The sequence below is a fragment of the Stenella coeruleoalba genome (assembly GCF_951394435.1).
Source record: "Stenella coeruleoalba genome assembly, chromosome: 10".
NCBI classification, from domain to species: Eukaryota; Metazoa; Chordata; class Mammalia; order Artiodactyla; family Delphinidae; genus Stenella; species Stenella coeruleoalba.
Window position 1 is genome coordinate 61155181 of NC_137156.1, and position 13908 is coordinate 61169088.

The 13908-nt window shown below is 42.8% G+C and overlaps 2 protein-coding genes and 1 long non-coding RNA gene across 4 annotated transcripts in view; 1 reads left to right on the forward strand and 2 right to left on the reverse strand.

The window, feature by feature from the left end:
• LOC307193356 (zinc finger protein 621) overlaps window positions 1-13908 on the reverse strand; it is a 279464-nt gene that overhangs the window by 201517 nt on the left and 64039 nt on the right. The window lies entirely within an intron of this gene.
• LOC307193359 overlaps window positions 1-13908 on the forward strand; it is a 263564-nt gene that overhangs the window by 146109 nt on the left and 103547 nt on the right. The window lies entirely within an intron of this gene.
• The window catches only part of MYRIP (myosin VIIA and Rab interacting protein), a 219655-nt gene that overhangs the window by 26956 nt on the left and 178791 nt on the right, over window positions 1-13908 (reverse strand). For both annotated transcript variants that reach the window (XM_079935218.1, XM_079935219.1), the window contains exon 11: window positions 8814-9053. In XM_079935218.1, the coding sequence (XP_079791344.1) occupies window positions 8814-9053 (240 nt within the window). The remainder of the gene's footprint in view (window positions 1-8813; window positions 9054-13908) is intronic.

Below are 13908 nucleotides of genomic sequence, written 5' to 3' on the forward strand. Positions count from 1 at the left end.
GTATGTTTCCCCATGGTCATTTTCTTTCCCTTCCTTGGTGGAGTCCCTGTTGTTTGATGTGGGCACCTGAGCAAGGCCACTCCAGGACCTGGTGATGGTGAGAGAGGAGGGGAATGCTGGGGCCACTGCCTTTGACCATACCTGCCCGGGCAGGTGTAGGGCAGGCAGGACTTCCTGTCCTGGCAGAGGAGGTGATCATAGTTGTCAATCTCTTTTGCTTAGCATACTGGCTGTTCCTCAGAAAATTATTTCCTGATACTCACTGGACACACTTCCCCACTTGTTGGCGGTAACCAGGGCTCTGCCAGGGCACGTGCTCAGCTCCATAGTAGCCCAATGACACAGGAAACCACCTTCCACGTTCACTTGGAACAGAGGTGGCACATGGCAACCAGGGTGATCTTGATAAATGTAAGGTCCTCCTTGTTATGTCTCTGCTGAAACCTTTCCAGGTGCTTCCTATCTCACACAGAATAGAAGCCAAAGTTCTCCGCATGGCCCACACCGCTGGCTTGCTCTGGCCCCTCCCTCTCTCACTTCTCCAAGCGCTCTCCCCTTGGCCACGTTGCCCCAGCTACCCTAGCTCTTTAAGCCGTTCCTTGAACTTGTCAAGGTCATTTCCACCTTAAGGCCTTGCATGTTTTTCTCTGCCTGGAAAGCCCTTCCTTTAGATCTTTGCCTGACTTTTCCCTTTGTGTCTTTCGGGTTTCAGTGGAAAACAGAGTTGGTCAGAAAAGTCTGGACCATCCATGACTCATACTCCTTCCAACTCCATCCGTGAGCATCCTGCTGAATCTCCTTAGCACTGATCACTAAGGACTTCTTCCCCTGTATGTGTTTACATACTTATCAGCTGTCGCCCCCAACAGTGGGTAAATTCCACAAGAGCAGGGACCTTTTCTCTCTGGTCCCTATTGTATTACAGCTCTTAGAATAGTTCAACAATTATTTGTAACAAGGATTGAACAAGAATTCAAACTCCAGAACTTGTGCCACTACCTCTCATGGGAAGTTGGCATCTTTTCCTTATTGTCTCCTGTACGTATTTCTGGCCCTGCAAACCTGGGGGAGCCATTCATTCCTTTGTTGGAGAGAACATTAAGGACCTTCCTCTCTTGCCACATCCCTTCCCCCAAAAGAACAAGTGCACATACGTCTCAACACACTTATTAAAAAATGATCTCTTCCCAACCAGGGGTGAGAGGTGGATGGTAATTATGAGATCAGTTGTGAGTTAAATTAAGTATATTCTAGGGCATACTTCTGGACTATTTCATTGCATCCTTTATCAATATCTCACAAATTTAATTACTCTGCCTTTAAAACATGATTTACTATCTTAATAGATAGGTCCTCTTCATTTCTTTTATTTTTTCTAAGCATTTCTAAGTTATTCTTGACTTTATTTTATCAGGTGATTTTTTGAATCCTTTTGAAAAGTTAAAAAAAACTTCTAGTTCAGATTTTGATTTAAATTACAGTAAATATCTACCCTCATTTTGGAAGAATTTTTCTTTACACTGTCTTTCCTACCAGCAAAACTGGTAGGTTTCTGAGAGATCTGCAGTCTTCTTGTTAAGCTTTAATTTCACATTTTTTTGTTCCTGTTGTGGTTGGAATTAATTTCCATTTTATCTCCTCACTCCTCCAGTCTGGTTTGAGATTCATCTATAAATTTTAGTTATGAAGTGGGCAGTTCTAATGTAAATCCCAGAACCTATTGAGCTGTATTGCGTAATTGTGCCGAATGATACGGATTCATGAATAGACTTGCTACTACTAGACCTTTTCTTTGAATAGAATGAATTTTTATTTTGCATTTATTTGCATTCAAAGTTGCTGTATTCTTTTCTTTTTTTTTATTGAAGTTGATTTACGATGTGATGCTAGTTTCAGGTGTACAGCAAAGCGATTCCGTTATATGTACCTATCTATATATTCTTTTCAGATTCTTTTCCCTTATAGGTTATTATAAGGTGTTGAATATAGTGCCTTGTGCTATACCATAGGTCTTTTATCTATTTTATACATAGTAGTGTGCATAGTTGCTGTATTCTTTTACGGGCTCTTTTTATCTCAAGTAAATGTTTGTGATCTCTGACCTTACCCTGGGGATCCTTTATATTTCTCCACACGTTTTTCTCCCATTCTATGCAATAGCTATTTCAAACCCTCTCCACAATCCTGACACTCAAATTTCACTATCCCCTCACTTTCAGAAGGCAAACTTGCCTTCTGAAAGCTAGAGATGTAGCCAAGCAGGACCTTATGGGGCCTTCCCAGGACAGACCATCCCCTGCCCCCATGTCCTCTGCCTGCCTCTTGTTTGTAGAAAGACTTTAGCCTCCTAGGCCATCCCTGAGTTCCAAAGAATAAATTTAATAAATTTAGAAGTGAGAAAATGCAGAAGCAAAGGAAAACAGTCAAGCAAGACAAAATAATAATAGTTTAGCCATTAAACAAAGTCAAATACCTTTAGTTCCTCTCAAGGGCTATAAGATAACATTCTGAGCCATATCCTTTGAGCTGTTTTGCAAATACTGAAACCCCCGCAGGTGGAAAACATTAACTGCATGCTGACCACCAGCATGTAGGCAGGCCCCAGACAGGCTGGAACCAGAAGGTTGATGATGCTGACTCCCCATTACCTCACTACCAGCCAATCAGAAGAATGTACACAAGCTGATCATGTGCCCTGCAACCCTCTCACTCACCCTACCTTTAAAAACCTTTCCGTGAAAGCCATCAGGGGTTCCGGCCTCTTGAGCATTAGCCATCCCCAATCTTGCTTGGTGCCCTGCAATAAACGCTACATTTCCTTTCACCACAACCCAGTGTCAGTAGATTGGCTTTACTGTGCCCAGGCAAGCAGACCCAAGTTTGGCTGGGTAACAGAGGGGCGGAGGGGGGGAAGCATAGAACATAAAACAAACTCTCTTCATCTTCCTAAACATCAAATTTACCCACTTACTTGTATCTGGACTATTCTGTCTTTGCCATTCCAATGCCAGTGCCCCATCTGTTTTCTGGACCTCATCCCCTCCATTTCCCTAAGAGTCCCTTATTGTTGGACACTTAGGTTGTTTCAAAGTTTTCCTAGTATAAAAATATAACACTTGATGAACTGCATTGTGATATACCCTTGGCTGCTTGTCCAGTTATTCCTTAGGATAAATGATTGAAAGCGTATTTGCTGGATCAAAGGGTGTGCACACTTTGATTGCTTAGAGTTACCAAGTCACCAGTGTGCTAATATGTGTTACTTTGTGGGTATTAGACTGCCTATTTCCCCGAACTCTTACCAACATTGATTATCGTTCTTTTTAACCATCCAATTTGTTAGGCAAAGTGGCATTTCATTATTTCAATTTGCATTTTTATTGCTTGTCTGAACAAACGATAAACTTTGCCCTGTTCATGGCTGTCTTCCCAGTGCCTCAAGGCGCTTTTGTTGAATGGAAAAAATGACTGTGCACACCATATGCCAAGTTCTGGGCTAGGTGTTGTATTGAATACAGCTGAGATACAATTAAAGTTGAATATTTTTTCATATGCTTATTGGTCATTTACATTCTTCTTTTTTTGCTTTTATTTTTGGTCAATTGTCTGCTTATGTAGACTGCCTTTTTATCTATTAGCATTATGAGTATATTAATTCTCGAGGGCTCAGTTCATCTTTTGCCTAGAGAAGAAGATGTTCTGTTGAAGCCCTCATAATCCAGGAGAGAACCCAGAACTCTTTTCCCAGCCGTGCAGGCCCCTCCCCTAAACACACAGGACACAAGCGTAGGAATGAGTGACACCAGTGACAACAGGAGTGAAATGAAACCTCACCTGTTCAAGCGCTGTGGATAAGAGCTGTAGCTCTAAGTGGACAGCTAAAGCTTCTCTTTTTTCCTAGCGCAGCAGTTAAATAGAAAGTTAGAAGAGGCAACAGGCATAAGGCCTACTGAGATCAGTGTAGCTTGTAAGGTATAAGTGGGGATTGAACCTTTAGCGCCAACTGAAGATGGAGACATGCTTCTCAAATAAGATACTACCTGGGGTGAAAGACACTGAATCCTCATGTGGATGGTGAGTCACTTTACAAGAGTGAGACACACATGGACAATACTTGATTTTATGTTAACACTGTGATATCGACAAAAAATTTTTCACAAGCACATTAAACTGCAGAAACCCACAGCTCTGGGTTTTCTCAGGCAACAATCAATCTGTCTGCTTATCCATTGACCAGTACTGTGTTTCTATATGACTTGATGCTAGTAAATGGGGAGCAGCTGTGAGAAGATGCACAGATCTGTCTCTTATTTGAGGAGAAAGACATTTATTACTTTAGGGAAGTCTCAGTACTTTGAGGAGACTTATTCCGTGAAACTATGAATATGGGAGTTATCTGCTGGTCTGTGACTCCCTTGTGAAACTAAAACACAATGATTCAGCTACTTGTGATAATTAATAAACAAAGACACTTTGCTTTCAGGACATTGCATGTACAAATTTGACTATAATGCAAGAATTCACTAATATGGGCCTTCAACAAACACTCATGTTCCAAAAGCTTGACACATAGGACATCTTTTGTCGTATAAATAGTGTCATAAATGATACTAATATCAGGAAACAAAAACCTATTTAATGCTTTACATGTCTAGAACCATGGGGAGCAGGGACCTTGGGGATCACTGCTTTAAGCTTGGGGAGATAGGGTTTTGTGGGAGATTCAGCCCCTGCATGTAGTCTCCAAAGTCAGGCCAGGAGTTCTTGACCTTTCTTTGCGTCCTTCTCTCAGGAATGCAGCACCTGCATATCCAGGGGCAGATGGTTCTAGGAACCACTTCAGCCAGGCCTTTTTCCATAACCATTGGCACAGCCACCTGCCCAGTGGCAGAGGGGAAGCAAGTGCTTATTCCCGGGCTTGAAGGATCCCAAGGTTTGGAAGGTTGACCATGAGGTTCAATGAAACCAAGATGACTTCAATTAAAAACATGGCCTCTAGGAATCCAGGTTTCTGGGCTGGCCCCAAGTTTTACAAGCTGGTTCTTCAGGTAGTTAAAATTCAGATGGCAGTGACCATCCTTGAATCATCATTGGGCCCCCAACACCCAGCCAAAGTGAATCAACTGTAGGGACAAGTCTGCCTACAGCGAAGGGCTGACTCCCATCAAGAAACAGCATGTTTCTAAAATGGTTATTCTGCTGCTGGACAAGATTGTGAAGCCCTAATACCTACATGGGTTGTCATACCAAGGATACTGAACTGCCACTGATGTCCCTGTGTCTATGGGAATATGCACATTCCTCTGCTTTGGCTCCCGGAGAGAAGAACCTGCGATAGAGGCAGGAGGAATGGTGAAGTCTGGATAAAACTCTCTCTGTGTAAGGGATCCTCGTGGTCAGGCAGAGGCCATTAGCAGCCAGTTAGGCATTTGGATTTCTCCACTGCTTAGTCACAGATACTGCAGTGAGTGTTTGTGAACTGGGGACTCTGTGTGTTTTCCTGTTTGGTTACTGTCTTAGTCTGGTTTCCCCAGAAGCAGACCCTGAGACAAGGATTCGAGTGCATGGAGTTTATTTGGGAAGTGATCCCAGGAACCAGTGGAGGAGGGGGTGGGGCAAGGCAGGGAAGAGAAGGCAGCCAGATCCAGCTGGTCCTCACTGCGGGTGCCCAGAGCCAAATCTGCTGGGGAACTCGGGGCATCAGTGGGTAGCACACACTCCGTGGGTCACCTCAGTGGAGGCAAAGGAGTGGAGTATCTACACTCTTCCCATCAGTCACTGGTTAGGGCTGCTTCTGGGGAGGGGAGTGTTATTCTCTCACTCCCAGCCTGCCTTCTGCACAGGAAGAGGAGCTCCTGCTGTGCCGGGAGCCCCCAGGCAGATGGACCTTGGGCCAGTGTGCAGTAGCACGGTAAAGAGATAAGGCAGGCACGAACAGCTTCTGGAACAGTTTCTTTAGCCCAGATCCACTCCCCGACCATGGCGTGTGTGTGTGTACATGTGTGAGCGCTGGACAAACTAGTTGTGGTCGGATTACAAGGGAAGTCATAGTTACTCTGATCCCGAAGATGGGAACCTGGGAGGTTCTGACGTGCTATTTTCCCCATTACATTCTTCAGAGCATGATGAAGCACCGAACGTGGCTACAGACCTCTGGCCTGACACTGCACGTGTGGACGGGACATAGGCACTAAGCTGTTCCCTCAGTGCTAACACAGGGGCATTATTTCACGACAGTGAAGTTTCTTTTCCTTGAGGTTGTTAAAGGGGCTGTGAGGTTGTTAATATTTGCTGGGCTCTGGCTGTGTGCTACCTCTATGGTGCATAATTCAGTCCTCCCAGCTCTGTAAGGGGGTATGATTATCCCCATTTTACAGACACGGCCAACATGTGTTTGTCCAATCAACAATGAAGACCTGGACTGGTTTTTAGGGATCGATATAAAAACAAGCCAGACTTGGGCTTGTCGACAGGCAAGTTCAAGGGCCGCAGGGCAGCTCCAGCTGCTGAGTAGAGAAAGGATTGGAGGGGCCAAGGAGGGCAGGTAGGGGGCGGGGTATAGGAAGCAGGCAAGAAATGGCCTTGGCTTAGAACCAAAGTCCAAAGTTTGCAAACTGCATGGATGTGTTTCACGGTCAGTCTAATCCTGAAGCCTATCTCTATACCCTTCTGCCTCTAAATAATCTTCCATAGATGAACGTATATTTCTGTTTTCCTTTCATCAGAGTAGCCGATGCCTGATGGAGAGAGATATATTGATTACCTCTTTTTGTTTGCTATCTGGGTTTTTACATACACAAGTGATATCTGGTTGACTATTTAATCCATTGATTCATGGTCGGCAGTGGGAAGGACTTAAACTTTGAGAAACTGACACATTTGGGAGTTTGAATAAAAGCAACTCCCCTAATTTCCTGCTCAGCGAGGGCACAGGGCAGGATGGGGGCAGGATGGAGGGCTTGGCCAAGCACCCAGGATTTTCCGCCTTTCCCTGTTCACATTCTGCCCAGAAGAGCACAGTACAGACGGATGGCTGTGCCTCCAGAAGGTGAGGCCTGCAGGCTGATGAGGGGCGTGTGTGCGTGGCTCATCCCAGCCTGGCGTGCTGCGGGTACAGCATGAGCTTTTGGTGCCTTGGGACCACCAGGCAGCAAAGCCAGTAGGATGTGGAGCCACTGTAAGAAATAATGTGATATTCTTCAGTTACCGTCTGGCTCTCAGCTCTAGCAGACAAATGTGATTGTAATGGGCCATCGGTTCAAGTAACAGAGAGGATCAGAGCCCATAACCATTGAAGAGGCAATGGGTCGGAGACCATATCCTGGGGAAGGGCTGCCCGTGAAGGCCAAGATCTGCTCTCCACCCACAGAAATGCTGGGGGAAAGAGATGTGTGCCATCCCCAGGCAAAGGACCCGGCAGGTATATGAGTGAGGATTCAATGGTTATGGAGGCCGGGTTGGGAATGAATGCAAGGCAGAGTCTGAGGTGTTGGAAGGTTCAGGGCCTCAGCCATGGAGGATGGTCCCCACTTCCCTTGGGGCCTGCTCTGGACCACCTGTGGTCATTCCTGGGTTGGCCAGGCTCCTGCACAGTACCCCAGCTTGGCTCTTGAGCAGATGAAGGGGACTCATTCACCATGCACGTGGGTTACCAGCAGCCTGTTAGCTTAGATAGCCTACTCTCAGAATAGGGAAAAAATTGATCCTAAGTACAAAGAAGTCTAGATGTTACCAGATAAGATCTTATCTGAGTTCCAGAAGAGGCAGCTTGTTGTAAAGGAAGGAGCCTGTGATTTGATGCCAAGCAGGTTTGTGATGCAGCCTCAGCTCTGAAACTTACTAGCTGTGGGCCTTGGGTAAGTAGCTTTGTGACTAGACTCAGTTTCCTCATCTGCAACATGGGTCTGTGTCTGCCTCAAAGGTTTTATATTAAATGAACTAACTAACATGTGCAAAGTGCCAGGCATGTAGGAGACATTGAACAAATGCTAGCTTCTTCCTCTTCCACTGGAGGCAGCAGGGATATCCTGACCAGGGGGCCAAGTCTAGTGTGAACGTACTTGGTGGAGCTGTAGTGGGAACCCAGGCATGTGCTGGAGGACGGTGGGCAGAAAGGCTGGGATCCCTTTCTGCCAGTGGCAGGGTCTATTTTCTGTGCCTTCCACACAATGTCTCTTGGAACTCGATGGCCAGCTTGGGGGCAGGAAGGGAGGATGGTGGGACTGAAGATCAGGTGGTTGGAGCTTTGGGGACCCTCAGAGCAGCAGTCCTTTTATCTGTTTAAAGCACTGGGATTCCATATAAGGTTTGTTTGAGAAAGGCTTCTGGCTAAGTCAAACAAGCCAAAATCTGAAAACCGCAGAGATAAATGATCCAGAAGGCCACTTTCCACACAAAGACTTTATACTATGAAATGACGCGTCATCATTGGCTAAAAGAGGATTGGCTAGATGTTCTCAATCCACAGGAAACATTCCTTCCTGGGAGAGGGTGGGGCGGGAAATAACACAGCTCTTTACCAACGAGAGAGATCATGGGTACTACGTTATAGAGTCGAAATGTAAGGGCTGTCTTGATGAAGAATAGGAGATGAGAGGTCTTGGGAGACTTCCAAGGACACGCGGTGCTACTTTCCTGATTGAATAACAGCGTTAATCAAGCAGAGTTTTCTTGGGTTCTCCCAAGTGCATAGGGATGGGCATTTTAGAGAGTGCTCTTTGGGGTCCCAGCACATCTCTGCACAAATGCAGAACCTTCCCCCACACCCCAGCTGCAGAAACCAAGCCGTCTGCAGGTGGTTTCACAGAGCTTACCTTCTTCAGCTCTTCCTGGACACTCTGGCTGTTATCTTCAGAGGACAGACTTTCCTTCTGGTTCTCAGACTCTGTCTTGGGCTCGGACTCCTGATCCTCCCCAGAGGAAGTTTCCTTCTCACTCATTTTCATTGCCAACTCGTACAGCCTGTTTGTCCGTTTCTCTTCTGCAGCGTCTGTGCCGGCCTGTGGGTGCCGAGCCTCATTGCAGGTGTCAGTCTTTGATAAATCACCAGACACCTAAATGAAAGCCAGAATCATGAGCTGAAGACTCTTCTGCTACAGTCATGTTGCTTGTTGTTCCCAATAATCCCTGAGTAAAGGACAATCAGGAAAATGAAGCTCTTACCTGATCTGCTTTCCCTATGGATGGACTTTTTATTTTTACTTCTTCAAACACATGCATCTTAACACTTTGTTAAAAATTAAGGCAGGTGAGCACCTGTACTCAGAAAAGTGACTTCAGTGTTTTTCATTTGCGAAATACTTACCGAGTGCCCACTAGGGTCAGCACTGTGCTGGTGCTGAGGATGCAAAGCTGAGCACACCTCCGCCCGCCCCCTAGTGGAGAAGACACTAAAACCCTGACAAGTGCACAGAAGCAGTGCGTGGGGAGGGAGGCTTTGACAGCCCTCTAAGGGACACCGGATGGCAGGGCTGGGACTCAGGGAAAGCTTGCTTGTGGAGATGGTGTTTGAGTGGAGATTCAAAGTATAGCAGTTACCCAGCTAAAAGGGAGAGAGGAAAGAATGGTATTCTAGGCAAATCGCAGATTTTGAGATGGTGCAGGGTCCTTGCGCATACATAAGGAATACTGTGTGCCCTTCCCTTGATAATTACACAATTACATCTCCGGCTCCTACTATCTCCGAAGCTCTCTCTATGAGTAGAGCCCTGACCAGGCCTGGGGAAGTCCAGGAAGACATGACATTCTAACTCTCTATTTTTCACCTTATATTAGACAGATATGTATGGAATCTTAGCAAGATAACCCTTAAAGTACCATTAGGGTCCACTGGACCCAATATTAGTTTGTGTTTTTTTTTTTAATTTAATTTTATTTTATTTTTTATACAGTAGGTTTTTTTTTTTTTAACATCTTTACTGGAGGAAATTGGTTTACAACGGTGTGTTAGTTTCTGCTTTATAACAAAGTGAATCAGCTATACATATACACATGTTCCCATATCTCCTCCCTCTTGCATCTCCCTCCCACTCTCCCTATCCCACCCCTCTAGGTGGTCACAAAGCACCGAGCTGATCTCCCTGTGCTTAAAGCAGGTTCTTATTAGTTATCTATTTTATACATATTAGTGTATATATGTCAATCCCAACCTCCCAATTCATCCCACCCCCCACCCCTGGCTTTCCCCCCTTGGTGTCCATACATTTTTTCTCTACATCTGTGTCCCTATTTCTGCCCTGTAAACCGGTTGACCTGTACCATTTTTCTAGATTCCACATATATGCATTAATATACGATATTTGTTTTTCTCTTTCTGACTTACTTCACTCTGTATGACAGTCTCTGGGTCCATCCACGTCTCTACAAATGACCCAATATCGTCCCTTTTTATGGCTGAGTAATATTCCATTGCATATATGTACCACATCTTCTTTATCCATTCGTCTGTCAGGGGGCATTTAGGTTGCTTCCGTGTCCTGGCTATTGGAAATAGAGCTGCAATGAACATTGGAGTGCATGTTTCTTTTTGAATTATGGTTTTCTCAGGGTATATGCCCAGTAGTGGGATTACTTGGTCATAAGGTAATTCTATTTTTAGTATTTTAAGGATCCTCCATACTGTTCTTCATAGTGGCTGTATCAATTTACATCCCCACAAACAGTGCAAGAGGCTTCCCTTTTCTCCACACCCTCTCCAGCATTTGTTGTTTGTAGATTTTCTGATGATGCCCATTCTAGCCAGTGTGAGGTGATACCTCATTGTAGTTTTCATTTGCATTTCTCTAATAATTAGTGATGTTGAGTAGCTTTTCATGTGTCTCTTGGCCATCTGTATGTCTTCTTTGGAGAAATGTCTATGTAGGTCTTCTGCCCATTTTTTGATTGGGCTGCTTGTTGTTTTAATATTGAGCTGCATGAGCTGTTTATATATTTTGGAGATTAATCTTTTGTCCGTTGATTCGTTTGCAAATATTTTCCCCCACTCTGAATGTTGTCTTTTTGTCTTGTTTATAGTTTCCTTTGCTGTGCAAAAGCTTGGAAGTTTCATTAGGTCCCATTTGTTTATTTTTGCTTCTATTTCCATTACTCCAGGAGGTGGGTCAAAAAAGGTCTTGCTGTAATTTATGTCAAAGAGTGTTCTTCCTATGTTTTCCTCTAAGAGTTTTATAGTGTCTGGTCTTACATTTAGGTCTTTAATCCATTTTGGGTTTACTTTAGTGTATGGTGTTAGGGAGTGTTCTAATTTCATTCTTTACATGTAGCTGTCCAGTTTTCACAGCACCACTTATTGAAGAGACTGTCTTTTCTCCATTGTATATCCTTGCCTCCTTTGTCATAGATTAGTTGACCATAGGTGCGTGGGTTAATCTCTGGGCTTTCTATCCTGTTCCGTTGATCTATGTTTCTGTTTATGTGCCAGTACCATATTGTCTTGATTACTGTAGCTTTGTAGTATAGTCTGAAATCAGGGAGTCTGATTCCTCTAGCTCCATTTTTTTCCCTCAAGATTGTTTTGCCTATTCGGGGTCTTTTGTGTCTACATACAAATTAAAAAATTTTTTGTTCTATTCTGTAAAAAATGCCATTGGTAATTTGATAGATATTGCATTGAATCTGTAGATTGCTTTGGGTAATATAGTCATTTTCACAATATTGATTCTTCCAATCCAAGAACATGGTATATCTCTCCATCTGTTTGTTTCAACTTTGATTTCTTTCATCAGTGTCTTATAGTTTTCTGAGTAAGGTCTTTTACCTCCTTGGGTAGGTTTATTCCAAGGTATTTTATTCTTTTTGATGTGATCGTAAATGGGTTTGTTTCCCTAATTTCTCTTTCTGATCTTTCGTTGTTAGTGTATAGGGATGCAAGAGATTTCTGTGCATTAATTTTGTATCCTGCAACCTTACCAAATTCATTGATTAGTTCTAATAGTTTTCTGGTGGCAGCTTTAGGATTTTCTATGTATAGTATCATGTCATCTGCAAACAGTGACACTTTTACTTCTTCTTTTCCAATTTGTATTCCTTTTATTTCTTTTTTGATTGTCATGGCTGGGACGTCCAAAATTATATTGAATAATAGTGGAGAGAGTGGACATCCTTGTCTTGTTCCTGAAATGCTTTCAGTTTTTCACCATTGAGAATGATGTTTTCTGTGGGTTTGTCATATATGGCCTTTATTATGTTGAGGTAGGTTCCCTCTATGCCCACTTTCTGGAGAGTTTTTCTCATAAATGGGTGTTGAATTTTGTTAAAAGCTTTTTCTGCATCATTGAGATGATCATATGGTTTTTATTCTTTAATTTGTTAATTGATTTGCATATATTGAAGAATCGTTGCATCCCTGGGATAAATCCCACTTGATCATGGTGTATGATTCCTTTAATGTGTTGGATTCTTTTTGCTAGTATTTTGTTGAGGATTTTTGCATCTATATTCATCAGTGATATTAGTCTGTAATTTTCTTTTTTTTGTAGTATATTTGTCCGGTTTTGGTATCAGGGTGATGGTGGTCTTGTAGAATGAGTATGGGAGTGTTCCTTCCTCTGCAATTTTTTGGAAGAGTTTGAGAAGGATGGGTGTTAGCTCTTCTCTGAATGTTTGACAGAATTCACCTGTGAAGCCATCTGATCCTGGACTTTTGTTTGTTGGAAGATTTTTAATAAATTTCATTTCTTGTGATTGGTCCGTTCATATTTTCTGTTTCTTCCGGTTCAATCTTGGAAGGTTATACCTTTCTAAGAATTTGTCCATTTCTTCCAGTTTGTCCATTTTATTGGCATAGAGTTGCTTGTGGTAGTCTCTAAGGATGTTTTGTATTTCTGTGGTGTCTGTTGTACTTCTCCTTTTTCATTTCTAATTTTATTGATTTGAGTCCTCTCCCTATTTTACTTGATGAGTCTGGCTAAAGGTTTATCAATTTTGCTTATCTTCTAAAGATCCAGCTTTTAGTTTTATTGATCTTTGCTATTGTTTTCTTTGTTTCTATTTCATTTATTTCTGCTCTGATCTTTATGATTTCTTTCCTTCTACTAACTTTGGGTTTTGTTTGTTCTTCTTTCTCTAGTTCCTTTAGGTGTAAGGTTAGATTGTTTATTTGAGACTTTACTTGTTTCTTGAGGTAGGATTGTATTGCTATAAACTTCCCTCTTAGAACGGCTTTTGCTGCATCCCATAGGTTTAGGATCGTCGTGTTTCATTGTCATTTGTCTCTAGGTATTTTTTGATTTCCTCTTTGATTTCTTCAGTGATCTCTTGGTTATTTAGTAATGTATTGTTTAGCCTCCATGTGTTTGTATTTTTTACATTTTTTTCCCTGTAATTGATTTCTAATCTCATAGCGTTGTGGTCAGAAAAGATGCTTTATATGATTTCAATTTTCTTAAATTTACTGAGGCTTGATTTGTGACCCAAGGTGTGATCTATCCTGGAGAATGTGTGCACTTGAGAAAAAAGGGTAATCTGCTGTTTTTGGATGGAATGTCCTATGAATATCAATTAAATCTATCTGGTCTATTGTGTCATTTAAAGCTTGTGTTTCCTTATTAATTTTCTCTCTGGATGATCTGTCCATTGATGTAAGTGAGGTGTTAAAGTCCCCGACTATTATTGTGTTACTGTCAATTTCTTCTTTTATAGCTGTTAGCATTTACCTTATGTATTGAGGTGCTCCCGTGTTGGATGCATATATATTTATGATTGTTATATCTTCTTCTTGGATTGATCCCTTGATCATTATGTAGTGTCCTTCCTTGTCTCATGTAACATTCTTTATTTTGAAGTCTATTTTATCTGATATGAGTATTGATACTCCAGCTTTGTTTTGATTTCCATTTGCATGGAATATCTTTCTCTATCCCTTCACTTTCAGTCTGAATGTGTCCCTAGGTCTGAAGTGGGTCTCTTGTA